This window comes from Dama dama, chromosome 12 (genome assembly GCF_033118175.1).
Source record: "Dama dama isolate Ldn47 chromosome 12, ASM3311817v1, whole genome shotgun sequence".
Lineage (NCBI taxonomy): Eukaryota > Metazoa > Chordata > Mammalia > Artiodactyla > Cervidae > Dama > Dama dama.
Window position 1 is genome coordinate 85,235,929 of NC_083692.1, and position 26,109 is coordinate 85,262,037.

General features: G+C 47.4%; 1 protein-coding gene across 6 annotated transcripts in view; it reads right to left on the bottom strand.

The window, feature by feature from the left end:
• Positions 1–26,109, bottom strand: part of PAQR5 (progestin and adipoQ receptor family member 5) — a 122,005-nt gene that overhangs the window by 46,900 nt on the left and 48,996 nt on the right. For 5 of the 6 annotated variants that reach the window (XM_061157978.1, XM_061157981.1, XM_061157980.1 and 2 more), the window contains one exon: positions 4,725–4,889. In XM_061157978.1, coding sequence (XP_061013961.1) covers positions 4,725–4,775 — 51 coding nt within the window. In that variant the 5' untranslated portion in view covers positions 4,776–4,889. Of the gene's footprint in view, positions 1–4,724; positions 4,890–5,638; positions 5,758–26,109 lie in introns of those variants that run through there. The other variant, XM_061157983.1, reaches the window with a different exon arrangement.

Consider the following 26,109-nt stretch of genomic DNA (forward strand, 5'->3'; position numbering starts at 1 on the left):
ATAGAGAGACAGTAAATTAGTGGTTGCCATAGGCCTAGGAGTGGGGGCTTTGGGAAATGCCTGCTAATTGGTACAGAGTTTCTTTCTAGGGTGATGAAAACATTCTAAAGTTGATTGTGGTGATGGTTTTGGACAGCATACCTTGTGTGTGTCACATATTAAAACTCACTGAGCTGTATGCTCTTGAAGGGAGTATTTTATGGCAGTAGTAGTAGCGCTAGTCACTCAGTCGCGTCCAACTCTTTGCAGCCCCACGGACTGGGCTCCTCCGTCCGTGGGATTCTCACGGCAAGAACACTGGAGTGGGTTGCCATTTCCTTCTCCAGGGGAATCTTCCTGACCCAGGGATCGAACCTGGGTCTCCCGCATTGCAGGCAGATTCTTTACCATCCGAGCCACCAGGAAGCCCCATAAATTATATTTTAACAAGACTGTTTAAAAAAACTTTCGAAAAAAAATTTCAAAAAAAATAATAAAAAATAAACAAACTTTCGACAGAGAAAATTCAGCTGTGGCATCAAGTTGTCCCTTGCACAATTCACCGTGTCATTCACATAGAGTAAGAGATAAAGGATGCTCCCTTGAGGTGAGCAACACGATGGCCCTGATCAAACAGCCTTAGAGGTAAATCCTACCAAGTAGTCAGGAATGCATAATTCCAATATTATACAATTTCTTCTATAGAATAAAACTGCAACACTCTCCAACCCATCTGTGGTTGGCATCATCTTAATCCCCAGTGTAGGCAAGGGCAGTATAAGAAGGAAAAATTACAGGCCAACTCAATAAATAGATTGAAGGATCCTAGTCAAAAATATTAGCTGATTGCAGCAACAGATTAAAAACATCCTCCATCATGACCAAGTAATATTTAAAGGCAATGTTGGTTTAACGTTAGTAAGTCAAATTGACCACATTAACAACTTTCAAATGACCATCTCAAAAGATACATGATAGAAAAAAGAATTTATTACTGATTAGAGGGGGAAAAAATCCTAGGAAACAAGGGATGGAAAGGAATATCCTTAACATGATAAAGGTTATTTAAATATACACACCCAGCGAAAGAGCTAACATTAAGTAACAAAATGCTGAAAGCATTTCTTTGGATTAAAATCAAGAACAATAGAAAAATGCCTGCAATCACAATTCACTTTAATAAAGCTTCTGATTCCCACGGTGGTGATCCAGGCACCCACTTTGAGAAATCCTGGGCTGGAGAAACCAGTTGCTATGAGATGACTCCTTGCTTCCGGGTGCCCAAGCCCACCTTCCCAGCACCACTGATCTGGCTCTGCTTCTGCTCCTTCATAATTAGCCCAACACTCTATTTCATTTTTCTTGGATCTTCACAGTAGTTCTGTGAGACAGATATTATCTCCATTTCAAAGACAAGGAAACTGAGGCTTAGCATTACGAGTCTTGTCCAAATTCCCATCATAAATGGCAGAGTACGGTGCAAGGCTGAGAAAAGCTTTGCCTTTCCTCTCTACAGCCAGCACCTCAGGAACCCTCCTGCCTGTGCCCCTAAATTTAGGCCTCCTGGACAATGTGGTGAGTTTACCTGTAGCCTGGGGGCCAAGGCTATCATTAACAAAAGATCCTCAATATGACACAAAATACTCTTGTTTCCTGGCCAAGGGTCATGCCATGTTCCCCATTAACTTGCAGTCTAGACCTCCCTGTTTGTCTCTAGGTTAGGTTTGTGTTGGAATCAACACCTAGACATTTATTCTGTTCTTTGAGCTCTTTGTTAACATCTTTCAGAGCTCCCTAATGTACCCAGGCCTGTTTTTAGGCACAAGGGAGACTTGAAATTATGAGGCGTGCACCTGAGTCACACCTTCTACAGGAAGAGAGAACTGTCCTTTCCTGTAAGTAAGGCATTAGCAGGACTGTGCCAGAATAAAGGATGCCAAGAGGTGGGTGCCCCACCCCCACTGATGGGTGAAGCTCAGAGGGTAGGGAAGTGGCCTAGGCCACACAGCTGGCTAATATACGAAGGGAGAGGCGCGTGTACAGAGCAGCCTGCAGAGGTGTCAGCCCACAGCTGAAGGGGCGGGGGGCGGGCACCAGCAGCTGCATGGAGGAGTCAGAAAGGAGGATGGATGAAATGGAGGGGAGGAGATGCAGTAACCCTTCTTCAGACAGAGATCAAGGAAAGTGAAAGCCCAATCCGGTGGGGAGACTACAGAGAGCACCACTGTGGCTGGAGAAGTGGGTTTGTGGATGGAAAATAGTGGAGGAGGTGGACAGGGGTCAGGCAGGGAATGCCAGGAAGGGAGCTGGGGAGGGAGTCTATGGGAGAGGCGGCTCAGTGCCTCCCCCCAACACACTCCACCCCTCCAAGTGCGGAGGGCACAGGACAGTTGATAGTAACAGCCAACATTACTGACCCATCACACGCTGGGTACTTCCCATAGGTTACCTCACTTAATCTTCACCACTACCCTAGGAAGCAGATTCTAGCACCATCCCATTTTACAGATGCAGACACTGGGGTCGGGAGATTAAGGTCACTCTGTGGACCAAGTATTGGAACACAAAGAGCCCACCAAAAGTAAGCTTAACATTTCTATGAGGTCTCCTATTTTAAATATTCATGCAAATTATGCATTTTCTCCTTAATATGCTTGCACCTGAATATGTTTAAGATGTCACTCCTCCTCCCCAACTAAATCCTCAAGTAAAACCACCCTCCAGACAGGCAGAGCCACTGTGCTTCCCCTGGGGCTGCATGAACCTTGTACATGATGCTGGGAAGCCCAATAGTGGATGCGGGAGCCAAAGGAAAGTTCTGAAGGAAACAGATGTGAGACGTGATGTTGGTCCCTGCCTCTGACTAGTGTCACTGTACTAAAAAGAAAACTGTCACCTCCATCATTTATGGAAAACTGGACAAAGAAGACACATCATCTTCAGCCTCAGGGGCCATCTGGGTCCTTATCCTCAGAACCCCCATACATTCAGAATCCCAGCAGGTGACCCAAGATCCCCAGTGAGAACACTTTCTCTCTGGCATTTCTTTCCCGGGCACAGTCTTGAACCCAGCCTTGACCAAAACTCCCAGGAAGACATCCAAGAAGATACATATAACCTCGGCCCCAAGAACCCCACAGCTGCCCCGCGGTCTCCCAGCTCCAGGTCTTCACTCATACCATTCCGTCTACCGGGAGTGCGCTCCCCACCTCCCAAATCCTACCCATCCTCAAAATGCATCTTTCAGCTTCTCTCTTTCAAGGAGTCTTCCCTGATGCCCTCCTCCCGCAAGCGAGCAACGCCTCCTCTGAACAAACCTGTCCCTCCCTGAGCATACACCCTAACCCACTTGGCCATGGAAGCGTTCCTGCATAGTTTTAAGTCTTCCCAACCAACACAGAGCCCCTTAAGGGCAGGCTTTGCGTGTGATTCTTCTCTGGGCTCCACACACAGTAACACCTTGCAGAGAGTAGGCAGTCAAAAACAATGTCGAGTGCATGAATCAAAGGATCACTCTGTGTCCCCACTCATCACAGCCACTAGTTCTCTGCGGGTGGAACCAGCCAGGGAAATGCACCAGGAAGACGCCTACAGCCTCGTGAGAACGGAGGCAGGACCCCTGCTCGACACACTGTGGGGACCCAGCCTCATTTCCAGCGTGTCTGTTACCTGCTGCATCCTCAACGCTACCCTCCAACAGCTCCACATCCTTTTGATTTCACCCCAGTGCCTGCTGGCATCACCTAGCTTTGCAGGCTTTTAGGGAGACGGTCTAGTGGTCTGTCTCCTCTTAACCTTCCACTCACGGTGCCAAGATCATTTGGGATTTTTTTTTTCTTTGGTGAGGGGTGTCATAAGGGCTTGGCAGTCAGCTGGGTGGAAAGGAGCTCTCACCCACCTTCCCTGTGACATCTTCCAGGTGAGACATCTCACCATGAAACAACAGTCATTCTTTTTCAGTCAAAAAGGAAAGAAATATGGACACTTCCCTGGTGGTCCAGTGGTTAAGACTCTGTGCAGAGGACACAGGTTCAATCCCTGTTTTGGGAACTAAGATCCCACATGCCTCATGGCCAAAAAAAAAAAATTTTTTTTAAAGGAAGAAAATATGACACCAAAACATGGGTGTAGTGAGATGACATTACTTTGCAAGGGCAGGAGGAGGTGCACAACAGGCCAGAGCTCACAGGCTGCACAGCCTCACCTAAGCCTCACTAAAAACACAGACGATCACTGCATCCCAGGACTTTCAGGGTAGCTGCTCTTGAGCACTCAGGCAAAAGAGGTGCAACGACTCTCCCTCGTTGCCTCAACTCACAATTGGCTCAGGCCTCCTGCAAGGACTGAGCACAGCAAAGCCACACTCAGGTGACTCTGCCCCTCGCCTGCTTCCAAGCACCCACGAGAGAGGATACTTAAAAAGCTGCCCCTCAGCCAGGTGCTGCTGGCTTCATCTCTGCAGCCTGACTCTGTGGTCTCAATAACGGCTCTGTTTCAGGACAAAATACAGGATGTCACAGGCAAGGGCTACAACTTAAGACGACTTTCAGGATCACTTCCGTTTTCAGGTTTGGTGCAGGTGAGGGAACCAGGAAGCTTGAATTCCCCAAGGGAATCTGTGAGGGACTCCTTGCAGAGGGCGGGTCTACACAGAGAAGAGTGGCTGAAGACACAGCATTCGCCAGGCTGCAGGGCCAAGCCCCAGTCTCAGCCTGGACCTCAACCACTGGCGCGAGAGCACATACCTGGGGCACCTGCTCCATGTTGAGCAGCCTCGGCAGCTTCAGGCTCAGCATCTTGAAGCCAGGCTGGAAGACCGGTGGGTGACAGCCGGTCCCTGTCACCAGGACTTGCTCAAAGTTCTGACATGGCTCCGGGCGCCTCTGGCCAGCCGGGTCTGAGCTGCTTCACTGAAAAAGGACAGCGGGAAGAACTCCAGTGAGTGTCAGCCTAACTCCAGCTGGGTCAAGACTGTCTAACTACAGAACAGACCTGTGCTTGTGATGGCAAAATAACCAGGCTTCCTTAAAAACAACAGAGAAACAGACTGCTGAGTCATTCACTCTGAGAGTGATGGAGGAAGGTAATTAAATCACAATAGGGCAATCATAAAATTATAGCACTGGGAAGGGCTACAGAGGTCACCCAGCGCCCTCGTGTTATACAAGAGGGTCAGAGGCGTAGCGCAACCTCCCCAAGGCCACACAGCTTAGGGAGAGCTTGGGGCTGCTCACTCTCCCTGCTTCAGGAGCTACCCCTGGACAGACAGTGTGATCCAGGTCTGGCCCACCAAACGCTGCCCTCCAAAGAGAGGCAGCTTTTCCAGAAGGTTCACGGGAGCGGGGTTGCCCTGAGACACACAAAAGGACCAGGCCAGGCAAGTCCAAGGCACTTGGAGTCAGAGCAACAGGCCTGTTTAAATGCAGGATTAACAGCTGTGAGTAATGTAAACTAGAGGAACGCAAAGCCAAGGAAAAGGCCCAAGAAACTGAAAAGTACTATTAGTAGCTGGGTTCAGCAAAAGAAAGAGCAGAGCCAGGAATTTACCATAGTCAATGCCTCATCTACTCCCATAATCATTGGGCCAAAATCTGCCACCTCTTTAGAGCTCCCAAGGGGTTCTGTCCCTGCCTCCAAAAGGCCTGAAGACCTGGCTTACCTCTCTCGTAGCACCAGCCACATCTGCCTGCAGGTGGAGCTACCTGCCGAGGCCTTGTCTTCCCTGCACTCACCCAGCCCCTACGAAGCGGGGAGGATGATCCCGGGCTGGCTGGAATCTCAGGTGTGTGCTTGGCCCATCCTGGGCCTTCAGCAAATGCTTCTGTAATGATGCAAAGTCGTTCACCCTTTGAGCCTGAGGTGTGCTTTTGCTTTTGGGCTTTGTTTATACTTTTGCTTCTTATTATAGTTCTTTATGTTCTATGTGTTATTATCTGAAACTATGTAGCAAAATATAATGTAGTTATGTTTCATCAAAAATATGCTTTTATTCAAAACACTGGGGTAAGTAATTATTCACCACAGTCAAAAGGGGGCAATGATAGGGATAGAGAAGAATAATTAAATAGTTGGTTTAGAAATCTCACTACGGGATTAAAGACAGCGAGGGAATTTAAAGGCTGTTTGGGAAACTGTTGTAAGCTAATGACCACTCAAGAAAAGAATCCAGTAACCTAGCAACAATCTACACTGCTTTGAAAGAAGACCAGGTGCATCCAAGTGCATCCAGGCACACTCAAGCCACAAACCCTGACAGTTAAAACACAGGACAATGTGGGGTTTGAGTCTTGCTATGTGAAGTCAGGGAGCTAATGGTCCTTGAAGAGCAGAATCTCTGAGTGTAGTCAAGAGAGGAAAATATGTGAAGGGGGAAAGAAACTAGGTGAAAGGGGACATTACACCAAAACCTGAGATGAATTACCGTATTTTCGTATATGCTAGCATCCTTCTGCTAATATACATATGATTTAATAGGGCCATCATGTCCTGGTTAGACCACACAGGGTCAAATGAGGAATTAATGATGTAAGTCTTGATGTCTGCCCAAGAATGAGGAAGGAGGTGGTCTTCTCCCCTCCTTTCTCTCTGATTATAAGATATAGCTCTCTTTGTTCTAGGGGCTGAGCTCCCTTGCCTGCCCACTTGTATCTCTTACAAGCATCCTATACTAATAAAGTCATTCTTTGCCTATGGCTTTTGCCTCATGCTGAATTCTTTTTGCAATGAGACAAAAGAACCTCAGCTTGATAAGCCCCAACACCAGGCAAGTGGTTTCAATTAAAAGAGTGGGTTTGAGTCCCCTCCTAAATCAGTGATCATGGGTTCAAATCCCATCCAAGGAGTGTGGCTTCAGAAATAACCCAAGCACCCATCAGCTCGTGGATAGATAAACTAGCAAATAAACAAGATGCGGTCTACACATGCAATAGAATATTACCCAATTTTAAAAAGGAATGAAGTTCTAATGAATGGATGAAACTTGAAAAAATTACACCAGGTGAAATAAGCCAGTCTCAAAAGGCCAAATATTGAATGATTCCAGTTATATGAGGGACCCGGCATAGGTGAATTTACAGAGACAGAAAAGGGGTTGGTGGGGAGGGAGGAATCGGAGCTGTTGTTTAAGGGGTACTGAGTTTCTGTTTGGGAGGATTAAAAGTTCTAAAAAGGGGTAATGGTGATGGTTGCTCAATACTATAAATGTAAAATGCACTTAAAAATGATAAATTTTATGTTTCGTATATTTCACCACATTAAAAAAGTAGTTACAGAACATTTCTGAATGACAAAATAATAGAGAAAATAATTTTTTTTAATCATTACATTTTACCTGGGTACATTTTGCCCAGGTTAAAAAAGAAAAGTTGACGCTTTGCAAACAAATGAGCAACACCTGTGTAAGTAGACTTGGCATGTCTTGGCATGTCTTGGTTCTCCTGGATTTCCGATCTAAATTACCAAGCCACTTTCACTCCCAGATGCACCACTAATTCATCGGGCAGCAGGGTGAGAGGTGACAGTCTCACCTTGAGTTTCCAGGGGAATATCACAAAAACCCGCAGCAATAACGGGACCAAGGCTGGGTCTCCATGGACCTGCCTACCTTGGTCCCCTGGTTCTCTCTGAATTTCAATGTCATGAGCAAGAAAAAGGAAAGAAATGGTCCCTACCCTCACAGCACACACCATCCAGGAAGACTGACCCAACGAAACATACAATAGGAGGGCAATACTAAGTAGCATATGATTCATCCTCTTCTTCATTCAGCCAAGGTGTCTGGCATTTTTATCACATAATGAATAAGAGTCAGGGCTCAATGTAAAGATGATTACACCCTGCGAGCTGCAGCAGCCGGAGGGAAAACATGAGAATTTAGCTGAAATAAAAATTGCATGGGTTTATGACACACAGCATGGAGGAAAATAGATGTCCACCGTATCACTCTATCCCTATATTGTACAGGAAAAATAAAGATGAAAAGACTGTCCTCGTCTCCAAGAAATGCATAAAGAAAAAAATAAGACAGACACGCACTCAACTAACCAGGACAAGTCACCCTTGAAGGAAGGACCTCCCACCCACTCTGCGTCAGGCCTGTGCCGCCCACCTTGCCCGCCCATCTGGTCTCTTTCACCCTCACCACCCCGTCTCATATCGCCAGGCAGAACAGTTTAGGGCCTCTGGACTGGATTAAAGCCACATCGGTTCCAAGACCAGTTCGCCATTTCCTGTGCAATTCCAGGCAAGCAACAGAACTCCTTGTGCCTCGGCTTCCCCATCTGTGAAATGGAAATAACAGTGGTATTTCCTAGCGTGGTGGTTATGATTAAATGAGAGAAGAACCCATACAAAGGGCCTGCCCTCAGGGAAAGGTCCAATAAGCACTTGTTCCTGTTACTAATTTTCAGATACGAAAATTAATTTTCTATTTTACAGGCAGGAAAACCAAGGTGTTGAAAAGTGAGGGGGCTTGCAGAAGATCTCACAGATAGTAGACAGAGCTATCATTTGATTTCTGGTTTGTGAGGATGGACGTAGAGGAGGGTTGGGGTGGGGATGGTGATGCTCCTGGAGTTGTGTTATTTGATCTGAGAAGGCTACAGGCTGCACAGAGATTGGAGGCTTTGAAACGGCACTCTGTGGGCCCCTAATTGGAACTCCAGGGACCACTTTTTTTGGGTTAGGGGGTTGTACCAGTAACTAGGAGAACAAGGAAGTGACTTCTCCCCTATTTTAACCAGAAGATGTCTTAGCTGAAATTTTTCTAAATTATAGTGGAAACATAAGTCCTCTCTTTGAGAAGAAAACATTAAGAGGCGTAAGTTTCCTTTTAAAAGGAGAACTGAGGGACTCTCAACTGTGGTCCAGTGGTTAAGAATCTGCCTTCCAAGGCAGGGAACACAGGTTCGATCCCTGGTTGGGAAACTAAGATCCTTCACGCTGTGGGTCAACTAAGCCCTTCAAAAAATAGAATAAAAAAGAGAGAGAATTTATTTTGATTAAAGAGAGTCAAGTTTGGGCTTCCCTGATGGCTCAGACAGTAAAGAATCTGCCTGCAGTGCAGGAGACTGGGGTTTGATCCTGGAGAAGAGAATGATCCCCTGGAGAAGGGAATGGCAACCCACTCCAGTATTCTTGCCTGGAGAATTCCATGGACAGAGGGCCTGGCAGCCTACAGAACATGGGGTCGCAAAGAGTCAGATGCCACTGAGCAACTAACACTTTAACTGTCTGTCTCAGGCTAGTGCTCCATCCATATCCTTGGTCTCCCCACTCCCGCTCCCTCACTGCCCCCCACCCAGTAAACATTAGCCTACACACTGTATCCCAGGCCTGAAAGGACATGGCCAGCAAAACATCACCTCCCGAATATGTTTACATATTAGGTAGCTGAATACAAACAGATGGCCTATTTCCCACATGAGAGTCCAAAAAAAAAAAAAAGTCCACCAGGTTCCTCTGTCCATGGAATTCATCAGGCAAGAATAATGAAGTGGGTTGCCATTCCCTTCTCCAGGGGATCTACCCAACCCAGGGATTCAGTCCCTGAATTCAGTCCCTGAATCCTGGGTCTCCCATATTGCAGGCAGATTCTTTACTACCTGAGCCACCAGGGAAGCCTGATAACTTCCAGGGATGCAAATGAATTAGTACACACTCTCTTTATTTTTTTCTTTGCCATTCTTTGTTTTGTTTTCTTTTCTTATTTTAATTGGAGGCTAATTACAATATTGCGGTGGTTTTGCCATACATTGACATGAATCAGCCATGGGTGTACATGTGTCCCCATCCTGAACCCCGCTCCCACCTCCCTCCCCATCCATCCCCCATCCCTCAGGGTCATCCCAGTGCACCAGCCCTGAGCACCCCGTCTCATGCATAGAACCTGGACTGGCGATCTATTTCACATATGATAATATACATGTTTCAATGCTATTCTCTCAAATCATCCCACCCTTGCCTTCTCCCACAGAGTTCAAAAGACTGTTCTTTACATCTGTGTCTCTTTTGCTGTCTTGCATATAGGGTCATCGTCACCATCTTTCTAAATTCCATATATATGTGTTAATATACTGTATTGGTGATTTTCTTTCTGACTTACTTCACTCTGTATAATAGGCTCCAATTTCATCCACCTCATTAGAACTGATTCAAATGCATTCTTTTTAATAGCTGAGTAATATTTCATTGTGTAAATGTACCACAGCTTTCTTACCCATTCATCTACCGAGGGACATCTAGGTTGCTTCCATGTCCTAGCTATTGTAAACAGTGCTGTGATGAACACTGGGGTACACGTGTCTCTTTCAATTCTGATTTCCTCGGTGTGTATGCCCAGCAGTGGGATTGCTGGGTCATATGGCAGTTCTATTTCCAGTTTTTTAAGGAATCTCCACACTGTTCTCCATAGTGGCTGTACTAGTTTGCATTCCCACCAACAGTGTAAGCGGGTTCCTTTTTCTCCTCACCCTCTCCAGCATTTATTGTTTGTAGACTTTTTGATAGCAGCCATTCTGACCTGCATGAGAAGGTACCTCATTGGGGTTTTGATTTGCATTTCTCTGATAATGAGTACACACTCTCTTTATTACATTAATTTATTAATTTAGTTAGACATACCTATTTAGAATCCCTTACCATATCCAACATAGCATTAATTTTAAAATACTGTTTTTCCACTTCTAGTTCATAGAAATAATTGTATTCATAATCTCCATAAGCATCTTTGACAAAAGGATCTTCATTTTACACTTTTTGGAGTCACCTAACACAGTTAAAGTAAAAAATATTCTCATTTCCCTCTAAGTTATTTGAAAGCTACACTTTTGGGGGCTTCCCTAGCAGTCCAGTGGTTAAGACTCCGCCTTCCAATGCATGGGGTGTGGGTTTGATCCCTGGTCGGGGAGCCAAAGTCCCACAGGCCACAGGATGCAGCTGAAAATTTTAAAAAAGAAAAGAAAGGAAGAAAGCTATATTTTTTGAAGTTATGTTTAATGCTCTTGCTAAAAATGTACCCCAAGTCACAAGTATTCATCAACTATTACGATACTGTATGGCAAATTGCTTTCAAACACTTCACACAGACAGTGTGATGTGAAAATGTTAGTTTTACCCCATATCCCTTGCGTTGTGGTTCATTAGCATTTGAAAGACAAACCACAAGCTCACACTCCAGAGGCCACAACTTTGGTTCAGTTGGGGTTACTTTTGATCAACACCAGAGGGTTTCCTAATTAGCCGGATGGATGCTGTCTCACTGGAAAAATGAGTGTAATTAGAGATGTGTACACTGATGAGAAGTGCTGCATAGGCACCTCCACTCCTGCCTGAGCAGAGGGTGCCCCAGAGTGGCTGCGCCTCTGAATGAGCCCAAGTGAGCCCTTTCAGGAGGATTCTGGGCTTGAACCCATGAGTTCAGCTGACGCGGAGCAGCAGACAACTGTCACATCAGCCTCACACGAACTTTCAAGAAAGGTGCGTAAGAGTCCCTCGGTGGGGAAGTTGCAGAGACTTCACCTGCTGACAAAATGGGTCATCTTAATGGTTTTGTGGGCTTCCCAGGTGGCTCAGTCAGTAATGAATCTGCTTGCTGGAAGCTGTTTGTATAGGGGTGAGGGGTGGGCGCGGAGCTGACTCAGGACTCAGCCTGCCGCACTTACTCTGCTGCGCCACCTGGTGGTGAGATTGGGGGCCCTCTAGCCCTCACGGACCCGAAAGTACCGTATTTTCTGAGGGCCTGAGACAGTATTTCCAGGAACTTCAGATGTGCTCAGATGGAAGGCACACCACTATTTTGCATACCACTAAGATAACACACACACAAAAATCACCAACTATAATCATGAGACAGAGCTGATTGGAAATTAATCCTAATTTCAGAGCTGTTTTAATGGTTTTTTTTTTTTTTTTAAGTACACATAGTAATTGATGAAATAACAATGATGGTAAACAAGTGATTGGCCCTTCTAGTCATTTTGCATGGCTACTCTCCCCAGACCCACTACTGCTTTACAGGGATCATTAAAAGCTCCTTTACAACAAAACCAGTACTTGTAAATGGGAGACCAGATTTCTGGGAATAAATCTCAATCTGTATTACATTTTTTGTCCCTCTCTTTTTTTAAATTGATCATGTATGTCAGGTGCCTCCTGAAAGGATCCCAAACAAACACTGCTGGGGAAAGGTTCAGGTGAGCATGTCTTCCCCCAAACAGCCCATCCACTGCTCAAAATAAAGGAACAGAGGGACTCCGAATAGGAAGAACTCTGGATGGGCCAAATTCCCTCCTTTCTGAAAAATATCATGTTGGAAAACATAAAATCTCTCACTGGGCATACATAGCAAAGGCAAAGAATGCTGTTTGGTAAGGAATTTCTCCATAGCTTGCTTTTAGAAAAACTGGAAAAATGAGATCAGAAAGCTCAGAGAGGTCATCTGTCCAAAGTAGCACGGGATGCATGATCACATTCATTGATCAGAAGAAGCGAGGTTAATAACAGGAGCTCAGTTACCATGAGAAACCAGCGCAGAGTACCTGGAGAGGGAACCAGAGTCACCTTTCCCCCACTCATCAGCCTGTCCTAGGCTGGGCGGGCCTCAGAGGTGTCTGAACACGGGTTGGTCCAGGTAAGGCCCCACATTCATGGGCATGGCAGGAAGCTGCTGGCTAAGGGCAGCTGCTGGTGAGGCTTGGGGCCTGAGCCGGCTGAGGACAGAAGAGCAGTGTCTGAGTCGCCCTTCTGATCCTGTGCCTCCTCCAGAGCTCTTGTCTAGATGTCCTTCATGGTAAAGCGAAAACGGCCCAGCGTTTGCATCCCATCACTGTGCCAGAGGATCACCAAAGGTGCTCACTACCTCAGAGGACTGAATTTGCACTTGGGGAAGGGGATGCGAGGCAGAGTCTAGGCGCAGCCCCACGACACCTTCAGACGTGAAAATTAAAATCTTTTGAGCATCAAAGGACACTATCAAGAAAGTAATGATAGCCGACAGAATGAGAGAAAAATATTTGCAAAAAATATGACCAATAAGCTATTCAGTTCAGTTCAGTGGCTCAGTCGTGTCTGACTCTTCGACCCCATGGACTGCAGCATGCCAGACTTCCCTGTCCATCACCAACTCCTGTAGCTTGCTCAGACTCGTGTCCATCGAGTCTGTGATACCATCCAACCATCTCATCCTCTGTCGTCCCCTTCTCCTCCTGCCGTTAATCTTTCCCAGCATCAGGGTCTTTTCCAATGAGTCAGCTCTTCGCATCAGGTGGCCAAAGTATTGGAGCTTCATCTTGGAGCCAGTCTCCTGTTCCATGTCTGGTTCTAACTGTTGCTTCTTGACCTGCACACAGATTTCTCAGGAGGCAGGTAAGGTGGTCTGGTATTCCCACCTCTTTCAGAATTGTCCACAGTTTATTGTGATCCACACAGTCAAAGGTTTTGGCATAATCAATAAAGCAGAAGTAGATGCTTTTCTGGAATTCTCTTGCTTTTTCTATGGTCCAACGGATGTTGGCAATTTGCTCTCTGGTTCCTCTGCCTTTTCTAAAACCAGCTTGAACGTCTGGAAGTTCTCAGTTCAGTTGAATCCTCGCTTGGAGAATTTCGAGCATTACTTTGCTAGCATGTGAGATGAGTGCAATTGTGCGGTATTTGAACATTCTTTGGCATTGCCTTTCTTTAGGATTGGAATGAAAACTGACCTTTTCCAGTCCTGTGGCCACTGCTGAGTTTTCCAAATTTGCTGGCATAATGAGTGTAGCACTTTAACAACATCATCTTTTAGGACTTGAAATAGTTCAGCTGGAATTCCATCACCTCCACTAGCTTTGTTCGTAGTGATGTTTCCTAAGGCCCACTTGACTTAGGACTCCAGGATGTTTGGCTTCAGGTGAGTGATCACAGCATCGTGGTTATCTGGGTCATTAAGATCTTTTTTGTATAGCTCTTCTGTGTATTCTTGCAACCTCTTCTTAATATCTTCAGCTTTTGTTAGGTCCATACTGTTTCTGTCTTTTATTGTGCCCATCTTTGCACGAAATGTTCCCTTGGTATCTCTAATTTTCTTGAAGAGATCTCTAGTCTTCTTCATTCTATTGTTTTCCTCTATTTCTTTGCACTGATCACTGAGGAAGGCTTTCTTATCTCTCCTTGCTATTCTTTGGAACTCTGCATTCAGATGGGAATATCTTTCCTTTTCTCCTTTGCCTTCAGCTTCTCCTCTTTTCTAAGCTATTTGTAAGGCCTCCTCCAACAACCATTTTGCCTTTTTGCATTTCTTTTTCTTGGGGATGGTCTTGATCACTGCCTCCTGTACAATGTCACGAACCTCTGTTCATAGTTCTTCAGGCACTCCATCAGATCTAGTTCCTTGAATCTATTTGTCACTTTCACTGTATAATCGTAAGGGATTTGATTTAGGTCATACCTGAATGGTCTAGTGGTTTTCCCTACTTTCTTCAATTTAAGTCTGAATTTTGTAATAAGGACAAAACGTGGTCCACTGGAAAAGGGAACAGCAAACCACTTCAGTATTCTTGCCTTGAGAACCCCATGAATGGTATGAAAAATCCTCATATATGTACCCAAAAGAATTGAAAGCAGGGAGTAAACAGATGCATGTACACCTGTGTTCATAATATCGTTTGTCACAACAGCCAAAAGGTGGAGATGATCCAACTGTCCATCAACAGATGAATGGGTAAACAAAACATGGAATATACATACAATGGAATATTACTCAGCCTCAAAAAAGAATGAAATTCTGACACATACAACAACGTGGCTGAACCTTGAAAGCACGCTAAGGGAAGTAAGCCAGACACCAGAGGACAAACGTTGTTGATTTCACTTATATCAGGTACAAACTCAAATCTATACAGAAAGTAGAATGGTGGTTGCCAGAGGTTAGGGGGAGGAAGAGATGGGGAGTTCTGTTTACTGGGTACAGAGTTCTGTTTGGGATGATGAAAGAGTTCTGGAAATGGACAGCGGTGATGACCGCACAACACTGCAAATGCACTGCATGTTACTGGATCATACACTTAACCATCGTTAAAATGCTACATTTTATGTAGTATATATTTTACCACAACAGAAAGAAGTATATATTAAAAAGGCACTGCTGAGTTTTACAGTTTGTGCCATAAGTTAGCTATGCTTGTATTAATATAAAATTCCATTTTCTCCAAATCTTCCAGAAAAAGTATAAATCATAAATATATACACTGTCTTAGCCCCAACAGGTTGCTATAACAAAACACCATAAACTGGGTAGCTTATAAACAACAAGTACTTATTCCTCAAGGTTCTAGAGGCTGGAAGTCCAAGACGAGGCACCCGCATGGCTGGACCCGGGGGGAGGCTCTCTTCTGGGCTACAGGCTGCCAACTTCCTGCTGGGCCCTCACACGGCAGGAAGGGCCGGGGGCTCTCCCAGGCCTCTTCTATACGAGGGCACTAATCCCATTCATGAAAGTTCTGCCTGCTTACCTCCCAAATGCCCACCTCCTAATACCAAGGCACTGACTGGCAATAGGACTTCAACATATGAATTCTAGGGCAGGGGATGCAAACATTCAGATGATAGCATGCATATATACACATAAATCACATACCACTTACTGCTGCAAAATCCCTCTTTCTTTGAGAAGCAAGACTAGTTCAACCCACCCCTATTCTTATTCTATAGATGAAGACCTCAGATAGGAAGCGACTTGTCTGAGGTCACTTAGTGGTGGCTTGACACAGTCAGGATGAAATGAGATCTGCAATGAACAGTGGGAATATATGAATGGATGGGCAACAGGATTGGAAGACCAGCAGTCCCACTGCCAGTCCTTAACCTTACCACAGGGAGAGAAGAACCGAAGCCCAGAGGACTGAGTGGGTCTCTCCTTAGCTGAATGACTTGCGCCTGAACTCCAGCCTGTCCACGGCCAGGGTCAAACACCTACCTCAGCACAATACACATAATTTCCAGATAGCTCACTAGTAATTAAAACCACGATTACTGTGTCTGTTAATGCAGTGTTTTCCAAACTGCAGTTCACAATCTGTCAGCAGATCACAAAGTCAATTTAGTGGGTCATGACTAGCATTTAAAAACTGAATAGTTTGCAAAAGAAAAGAACAGAAAATACCAGTGTATTGCATAGAGTCCAGATAAGTATTGTTTTGTGATACTTGTTATGTACGTTATGTATATTTGTTTTGCTACATATGACCATATGTGTGTACTTGGCCACAACATAAGAGGTATCTTCTTTTTAAAATTATGTTTCTAGTTTTACTGAGGCATAATTAACAATTAAAAATTACATATATTCAAGGTGTAGAACTTGATGATTCTCTGTACCTGCATGCTTAATCGCTCAGTTGTCTCTGACTCTTTGCGACCCCACAGACCCCGCCAGGCTCTTCTGTCCATGAATTCTTCAGGCAAGAACACTGGAGTGGGTTGCCAGTTGCTTCTCCTGAGGAGCTTCCCAACCCAGGGATTGAACCTGGGTCTCCCTCATTGCAGACGGATTCTTTACCATCTGAGCTACTGGAGAAGCTCCCTGAGGTCAAGACTCCCCTTGGCCATTTCCGAGGTATGACCTTGGCTGGACTGAGTAATTCCCCCGGCTCTCTCTTGTTAATTCCCACCAGGCCAGGGCTATGGGAGGCTAAAATGAGATCATGGATGTGATCATACTTCCTAACTACAAATTATAAGTAAAGATTAGCGATATTATCACCATTAGTAGTACCAGGCTGCTGCTGTTTACTATAAATATCACCACATTCAGGAGCGCACGACCATCAACTGCAACTGCTCCTGGATGGCGCTGTTTAACCTGAGATCCAAGAACATCCCCCGGCCTCAGGAAGTTCATAAAATTACAGGTAAAAGTGTGTGTGCGTGCGTGTGGGTATGTGTGTACAGAAACTCGTGTGTGTGTAAAGCGCGGGGGATAGGGATTCCAAGGCTTTCCACAGAATTTCAGTGAGCCACGAAGGTTCAGAGCCACCAGCACCTGGGGTGAAGCCAGACCCCCAGGGAACATAGGGCCCAGAGGACACCTCCCCCCCGCCACCCCGCAACTGCAGGCAAGGAACCGACTCCCAGCTGGGGGAAACAGCGGGACCCTCGGGGTCCTCTGGATGCGTCTACCAGTCAGGGGAAAGAGGGCAGTGTACTTTCCAGAAACCTGTTCTTGCCCCGTGGAAACTGGTCCCACAGGCTGGGTGGGGCAGCCCCTCAGGAGGAGCCGGCTCTGCAGCCTCTGACCGTCCACACCCACAGCCCCACCCCACAGAGGTGGCAAGTGTGGTTCGCAGGCAGACTCAGCAGCTCTCCAGGGCAAGGGCAGGGCTACAGGGGCCCAGCAGGAAACTGCTATCTCTGTGGGACACCCGGAATGCCCCAGGCAGGAGTGGTGGCCGCCCCAACCCCAGGCCTTGCCCCTCCCGGAGTCTCTCCACGCTCCGAGTATCCCCCTAGTATCCTCATGCTCTGACGGCCTTCCAAGCCCAGGGCACAGCAGTCCTCCTCCAGGAAGAAGTCTTCCCCAGGTACGCCCTCCACCCCTCGCTCCCCTCCCTAAGCACCTCCAGACGCAGTGAGTGGGTGAGGATCACAGACTTTGGAGTCAGACAGGCCTGGGCTGCAGTCCCAGCCCCTCTGCTCACTAGTTAGTATCCCCGGGTCATGTCCCCTAACCTCAGCACCGGTCCCATCCTTCGCTCATGAGGGGTGGGAGGAGTAAGCAGAGCGATGTGCATGGGCTCTTCACATCAAGCAGGCACCTCAGTAAATGGCAATTACTATACCTAGTTTGGTTATACCGTTCTCTGATTCTTTTAGGTGTGGTTGTTTCAGCAGCCGCCATTAGATTCCTTGAAGACAGGCCCTGGATCTGTTTGTATATAAGAGACTCAATTAAAGAACGCTGACTGTCCTGCTCAGAGGTGATCCGCTCATTCACATGTCTACCCACTACCCACAAAGGGAGGCTGTGGGGGGCTGGCACTCCAGAGAGCCGGACACGTGGTGCCCACAAGCTGTGCCTTGGGGGAGCCACAAGCAGAGCAAACTGTTGTTATTCTGCCGCTCGGTCGTGTCCGGCCCTTTGTGGCCCCATGGAGGCAGCACGCCAGGCTTCCCTGGACTTCTCTGTTTCTCTGAGTCTGCTCAAACTCATGTCCATTGAGTTGATGAGGCCATCCAAGCACCTCATCCTCTGTTGCCCTCTTCTCCTCCTGCCCTCAATCTTTCCCAGCATCAGGGAAAAACCATAGCTTGGACTATATAGAACTAGGGGGTTGCACAAACCGGGGACCCAGTGGGCTAGATACTGTGTGGATGGCAGAAACAGTTCTATGGTGGCATCTGCGGGAAGGGGGTGCCCTCAGGTTTGCAGGGAAAGTTAAGGTCAGCTTTGCAGAGAAGGTGACACGTATTTGTTGCATAAGAGGTCAGAGAGGATCTGTCCGTTTGGAGAGGGCATGGCTAGGAGAAGGAACAGCGCACGCAAAGGCCCAGAGGCACATTACAGGAAGTCACCGCTCTGGGCTCCTTCAGCAGAGTGTAAGGTGAGTGTCCTCTTCTGCCTAACTAGGGGCAGACTTGGGTGTGCCAGGAGGAGGGAGCCCCGGACTACCATGGGGACTGGGGATCAGGAGGAAGGTCAGCCCCACTAGGGAGGTGTTCCTAACTTTTCTCCCCACACTTGCTCGCTCATCCACTTTCCCACAGAAGGTAGATGCTTGGGTGAGAGGGGAAGGGAAGACGTGGGGAACAGGGGGCATCCTCAGGGGGTGGCTGTGACCCAGGGCTCTGGAGACCTCCACTCACTCCTGCTAAGGAGTCAGGCGTCGTGCCACCCAGAGCCGGGTCTGCTCTCATCGCTCCCTTCTCTAAAACTGGACTGGGACTCCCCTGTGGTCCAGCGGTTAAGAAATTGCCTCATCACGCAGGGGACACCAAGTTTGATCCCTGGTCAGGGAACCAAGATCCCATACGCTGCAGGGCAACGAAGCCTGAGCACCATAACTAGAGAGCTTCCACAGCGAAATGAAAGATCCTGCATGACGCAGCGAAGATCCCAAGTGCCGCAACGAAGACCCAATGCCACCAAATGAAGATAGAAATATTTTAAAACGAATACATACAACCAGACTTACTGGGACACCCCTTCTCCTCCACTCCTCGAAGCGACTGAAACTTGAGATTTGCCTTGTCTCTGTCCCTTGCCACCTGCCATCTCCTTATTGTTAACTACCCCCAAAGCATCTTCCGTGGAAGCCCAAGACCCGGTCCATAAGCAAGCACTGACACAGGCTTCAGTGAGTCCCCAAAGCATTTAAGCCCCTGCCCAGGTGCTGGGGGCCTCTTAGACGTCTGAGCCGTCTCGGAGGGCCTCAAGGAGCTGACAGTCTGGTGGAGACGTGAGAGGGACAGGAAACTGTCCATGACCAGAGACAGGGAGCGCCGATGAGTCCAGAGACGTGAGAAAACAGGCACACAGGGTGAGGTGGAGGCAGTGCAAAGGGGCGCGGTGGGAGGAGAGTGTGGAGAGCAGACTTAAGTAGCCTGACACTGCTGTGATGAGTACACGACAGTGTGTCCTTATTAGGGCCGGTAGAATATACGACACAAAGAGTGAACCCTAACATTAATGACGTTACTCATGTGTGAACATGGTTCATCAGTTGTTTAATCATGTGTGAATGTGGTTCATCAGTTGTAACAGATGTACCACACTGATGCAAGATATTAATCACAGGGGAAACTGAGGGGAGGGAAGGGGCAATGGGAACACTCTACTTTCTGTACATTTTTCCCTAAAAACCTAAAACTGGGGGACTTCTCTGGGGACTTCCTCTGTGCTTCCACTGCAGGGGACACTGGTTCCACCCCTGGTCTGGGAACTAAAATCCCACATGCCATGTGATACAGCCAAAAAAAGGATCAAGGGACCTCCCATAAACACCTGGACTCCAGTTTCTCTTGACAAATCTGAGTATCTACAGACCTAGGCCAAATTCACCCACGGCAGCCGCTGCTTGCCCCTCTCCATGAGGAAAATGAGGGAAGCCTCTGAGGGTCACACCAGCCCCCTTGTTCCAGTCAGGCCTGCTCAGGAGCTCTGCATTTGGGGACCTGGTGATAAAGGTTAGGTTTCTGATCACAGGTGTCTCAGAGCAGCATGTCCCAAGAGCTGGCAAATGGTGACACCCATGAAAAGAGAGAGGAAGACCTGGGCTGTTTTTGGTCAAGTTGGATTTGCACAGATTGTAATTTAAAAGTGTGACCACATTTTGCAGGAGAAGTCAAGACTAGAGGTCAATTTAGGAGGCAGAGAGAGGTGACTCTCAAAGTCCCTGAAGTTTCTCAAGGGAGAGGAGCACAGACTGGGGAGCCCAAGGAATGAGAAAAGGGTTCCTAAGACTAATGGGGCAAAACCAACCAAGTTGGGACGTGGAGGGAGGTGGGCCAGGTTCGGTGATGGAAATGATTCTCCAGGGACCTCAGTTCCCCTGGCAAGGGAAGGAAAAGCGGTGACTGGGGCTTAAGGAGGATGGAGGTTAGCAGCAGGTGCTGAGGGGCAGTGGTGGGGAACTGTCAAAAGGCAGGGAATCAGAGCGCAGTTCCTGGTGGGCAGGGTGCTCACACAATCCGCTTGGGTTAAAGTCGTCCCTGGGGCTGGGCAGAGATGGAGAGTGAAGAGGAAGATGCCTTGCCACTTGTTCGTTCCCTCAGCACACACTTACTGAATACCCACTCTGTGTCCAAGGCTATGGGAGGATACGGGGATGGAGAGAGAGAGAGATGATGAGCTCAGGTTTCAGGAGCTCGGCACCAAACTGACAGAAAGCACATCTGATGGCCAAACGGCAGTGAGAGCCAGATGATTCCAGAGGGACACAGAGGAGACACGTCACACCGGGGAGGCAGGAAAGACTTCTGGGAAAAACAAAGCTTGAGCTCAACCTTAAAGAAGCCCATTAGCCATGGAGGAGCGGGCACTCTAGGCTGAGGGTACAGTGGGAGCCAAGGCATGGAGGGAGGGGAGCTCCCATAGCTCAGCGTGGAGGTGGCCAAGGGTGTGCCGTGGCAGGCGGCCAGGGTGGAGCCTGGAAACAGATGAAGACTCAGTCTGGGCCCCATCTGATGCGGTGGGAGTGGATGCACCAGAGAGCTGGGAGTCAGGACTGGAAGTCTCAGGGATGGTGATAGAAGACAGGGTGGCTGGTGACCCTAGGTCGGGTAAGGAGAATCACGAGGAGCGGATGCAGACCAATTTCAAACCCTGGCTTCATCATCTGATGTCTGCTCTCGGGGAGATTACTTAATCTCTTCAATTTGAACTTTCTTATCAGCTAAATGAGGGCTTCCCTTGTGGCTCAGCAGTAAAGTATGTGCCTGCCAAGGCAAGAGATACGGGTTCGATCCCTGGGTCGAGAAGATCCCCTGGAGAAGGAAATGGCAACCCACTCCTGGGTATTCTTGCCTGGGAAATCCGATGGACAGAGGAGCCTGGTGACCACGGGGTCTCCAAGAGTATGACACAACTGAGAAACTGCGCACACACACCAGCTAAACGAGGATAAGAAAAGTATCGACGACTTGTGAGAATGAAAAACTCTGGCATCTACTAGAGAATTCAAGTGCATCCTAAACCACCTCAATTTTGCATTAATGTTCTTACATGCTTCTTCCATCTTGGTTTATAATTTTGCTTGAAAACAGATGGTTTCCGCTTAGCTCTGACCCACCTCCCTTGGCTGGAGCTGAGGCCAATGGGCATGCCACAAGTGAGGCGGCGTTGCCATGGTGACCTCCCTGCTTGGCTTTAGGACTCAGGGAAAGGAACCTTTCCTTTGTTCCAGCTATTCTAGATATTTACCGCTAGGCAATTATTGCACATCTTAAAAAAAAAAAAAAAGGCTGAATACTCTTTAGCATCTTCGTAGAGAAAAATTGGAAACAATCCAAATTTCTGGCAATAGAGAACTGTCTACATAAGTTACAGTACATCCATGTAAAATTGTACCGTGGGCTATAAAACTGTTACAGATCTACAGTTATGGACAGGAAACGGTGTCATGACATGCTGTTAAATGAAAAAAGCAGGTTATGGAACAGCATAAATCTTGTAACGGCATCTATATAAAACTGTGTTCCATTTAACTGCTTGTATTTATGGACAGAAAAGTGTTTGAAAGGCTGTTTCTCAAAGTGTTCACAGGAGTTCTCTCTAGACGGTAGGGTTTACCTCTTGAGATCTGCTTTATTCTCTTCTTTCTACTTTTCCATAACACTAGAGTTTGTGTATTACACTAGAGCATGTGTATTACTATTTATGTATTCACTCATTCATTTTTTTTAAAACCAAAGCAATAATACTATTAGGAAATAAATGAAGAATCCTCCAACTGTTGGCCAGTCTTGGAAGAATTAGCTATGTGGGCCAGCCCATGGGTTGTACACAATGGCATTTCCTTACACACCCACCTGAGAAGCTCTTGTATGAAGCTCTAGTATCAGCCTGCCTGCTGGCCCAGGGCAACACTGGCCTTGCATCCCCCATTCATAGCACTGGGGTTCAGTTTCCAAAACCATACATTTTGGAGACGCCACTGCCTTTCCCCAAGTTGAAGGCCTAAGGGGGCTCCCTCTGATCCAGGTGTGGTGAACAGGGAGGGGGACAGAGGTGTCCTGCACTGGGAGCACAGTAAGGTCATGGGCAGCAGACACAGAGTGAATCTCCTCTGTGTGCTGGGTGCTGGAGGTATATAGAGTTCCAGGTTGATACAGGCCTGTCCCAGTGGGACTCCAGTCTAGCGGAAGCAGGAACCCAGGAAGGGCCGGGAAATCCATATAACTCCTCAGAGTTCCTGCAAGGCTCCCTGACTCACAGTCCACACTTCATGCTGCTACAACAAAACTGTGGGGTCCCTTCTGGAAGGTCCCAGAGGACCCCGCTCCTTACAAGACACATCCTCAAGCCAGCAGCAGCCTCACCTCTCACCAGCCTTGCCACACTCCCGATGCCCCACCACCCAGCACTGTCCTTGAACGCACTGGACTTTCACACGCCCATGTCTTGGCACTTGCTGTTTACTCAGGGAGAGACACCCCTTCCTCCACTTTCTCTTTTTGATGAAATCCAGCAATAGCTTCAGGCTACCCCCAGTATCACCTGCAAGGGTTGTATCACTCCCTTTGTAAACCTCACACTGAAATGCTCTGGCTCTCCTGAGTCAAGACTGGTCAAGCCTGGCTTGTTCACGGCCATGTCTGAGGTCTCCTGCCCAACACTGGGCATAGCGTCCCTGTGGAATGAACACATGTTTACCGAACAACTGAACAACTCTGCCATCTACCACACTCTGAAACCTAGAAGTAGCGTCTGGTCCATTTGCCTAGAAGCTATCACCCAGTGGCTGTATGCTCTCTTCATGAATCCTGCACTTCCAAGCCCAAAGGGTCTATTTTACTTGGTCTAAAATTTTTATTTCAATATTTTTAAGACCTGAAATCTCAAACCAACTGTAAAAAAAAAAAAAATACATGTGACAATTAGGGAAATCTGAATGTTGATAAAAGAAATTCATGATAACAAGAAACGATCAATTATTAAGATGTAATAATAGTATGATGGTTACATTTTTTTTACAGGGCCCTTTTAACTTAGAGATATACACTGAAGTAATCACAGAGATGAGATGATGTCTGAATTGGCTTCAAGAGAAGCTGGCAGGAGCAGGGTGGATGGGTGTGGGCGCAAGTGAAACAAGATTGGCCATGAGTTGATCATTGTTGAGGCCAGGCATGGAAGTTCTTTACACCAGTCTCTCAAAATCTATATATTTTTAAAAGGAGACAATTACAACATTTTTTTAAAAACCTGCTTAAATGTGAAACACATCTTGAGTCCTACTCAGACGTTGCATGGCAGCAGACAAAGCAAAATGCTGTTGCAAGAATAATTATTACCCTGTTCACAGACTTTCCTAACATGTGGAATATCAACATGACAGTTTTGAAACTGATACAGGAAGTGTTGCGTCAGAATTGCCATCTGAACAAGATAAAACTAAAGAACTTAAGGACAAACCGGAAACGCTTTGGAAACAAAAACTCTGGCTCCTTATAAAGAAAAGTCCCAGAAAACAAAGCCAAAAGGCCTTGTCAGCGGAAAATATTCGAAGATATCTCACAAATATATCTTCTTACCATTCCTCAACTAGGGGACAGTCAGGAAAAGTTCTAGAAAATTTTATAGAAAAAGGTACTTGTGACCTAATGAGCCTGCCAACTTTGATGTTAAGATTCTACTCTAAAAGGAATAAAGTAATAGCTCATCTTCTATTTTCTCATGACTAGATTTTGTGTTTTTAAAGCATACAGATTTCAATGTTTTGAATATGTCATTTTCGTTACCTGACAGGGTCTGTTTTTATGTTTACATTTACTTGAGGTTCCAAAATATTACACATTTCTTGTCTTTAAAGTTATTATTTTCTTTCACTGATTTAAATTTTTAAATACCGTCTTACAAAATACAAAGATGTACTTGAGAATTAGGTGATATGCACAACAAGACGACCTCAGCTGTTTTACTCAAGTATAACTATTTCCACACACTGTTGAGCTGGACAGGTGGGTGTCGGGCATCTAGCCCAGCGGTTCTCAGCTCTGGATACGTCTTAAAGCCACCTGAGTGTGCTCAGTTGTGTCTGACTCTGTGACCCCATGAACTGCAGGCTCCTCTGTGCATAGGATTCTCCAAGCAAGAATACTAGAGTGGGTTGCCATCTCCTTCTCCAGGGGATCTTCCCGACTCAGGGGACAAACCCACGTCTCCTGCATTGGCAGGTAGGTTCTTCACAGCTGAGCCACCTGAGAAGCCCTAAAACTACCCAGGGAGTTTGATCACACACTGATGCCTGGATCCACTGCTCACTTAAGCAAGCCTCCGAAGGCCAGGGAGAGGAGGAGGAGCCCAGCCGACCCTACAGCATGGCCAGGGTGAGAATGCTCAGATTCCAGGCCGAGGTGACAGCTGAGCTGGTCCACCACCGTGCCCTGGAGGATCAGGACCGGGGTGCCTGGTCTACACAGCTTGTTGGCTTCCAGGGTGGGTGCAGCAGGCAGGTCTGTCCTCCAAGGGTGGAATAGGGTGAGTCCCTGCCGGCTTGATGGCAGGTGAACCAGGCCCTGACTGCTGGGGCTCCCCTCACCCCAACAGGAAATGTCAGGCTTCTGGGGACAGCACGATCCTATCTGCACTCTCCTCCCAGGCTGCTAATCTGATCAGAAACTTGAAGTCTGAGATAAGGCTGTCAGCCTGTGAGATGGAGCCCAGATCACAGGAGGAAGGAAAGCAGGGAGACCCAGGGAGGACTCGGGGTGAGGAGGGGGCAGCCCTGGAAGCCTGTAAGAGGGCATGCGGCCCCTGAGGGCAGAACCAAGGCACCCTCCCCCTACCCCCTGAGATGTAGCTTCTGGGAGGCAGGTGTCAGCTGAAGCCACAGAGGTACTGTTCTCCAGCAGGGGAGGGCCATTCCATGCACACTGAGCTCCCCACGGGAAAATGTCCAGGTGGGGCCTGGGGTGCTCACTCTGGAGAGGGGGTGAAGTTAGAGGCAGGAGCCTGGATAAGCACTCTAGCGGTGAGTCCCAAACTCACCCGTGCACTCAAATAACGCAGGGGCTGTGAACACATGAACCTACTGGGTCAGTCCATCTCATGCTTTTTCAATCAGATGGCCCAGCAGGGGAACCTGGGAGGCATTCCCAGTATCAAGCCCCAGCGGGGAAGCACCTGCCTTGAGCTTCTGAGATCGGTCACCTTCACATGGCCCAGAATCCACCGCACACGGCAGGAGTTTAGGCTCACCTGCTCATCGCTCGGTGAGCAGGTGGTGCAGGAAAGCATGGCCACCCCCACAGAGAAGAACCCCTTCTTTCTGAAGAGTCAGACATGCCCACTAGTGAAACTGTGAGGGAGCCACAGAGGGCGGGAGGCAGACTCTCCGAGTGGCCGCCTGCCTCCTGGACACACCCACCTGGGTGATTCCCAGGCGACTCCCCTCCACAACTGAGACATCATCCAGCCACCAAACCATAACTCTGTCCTTT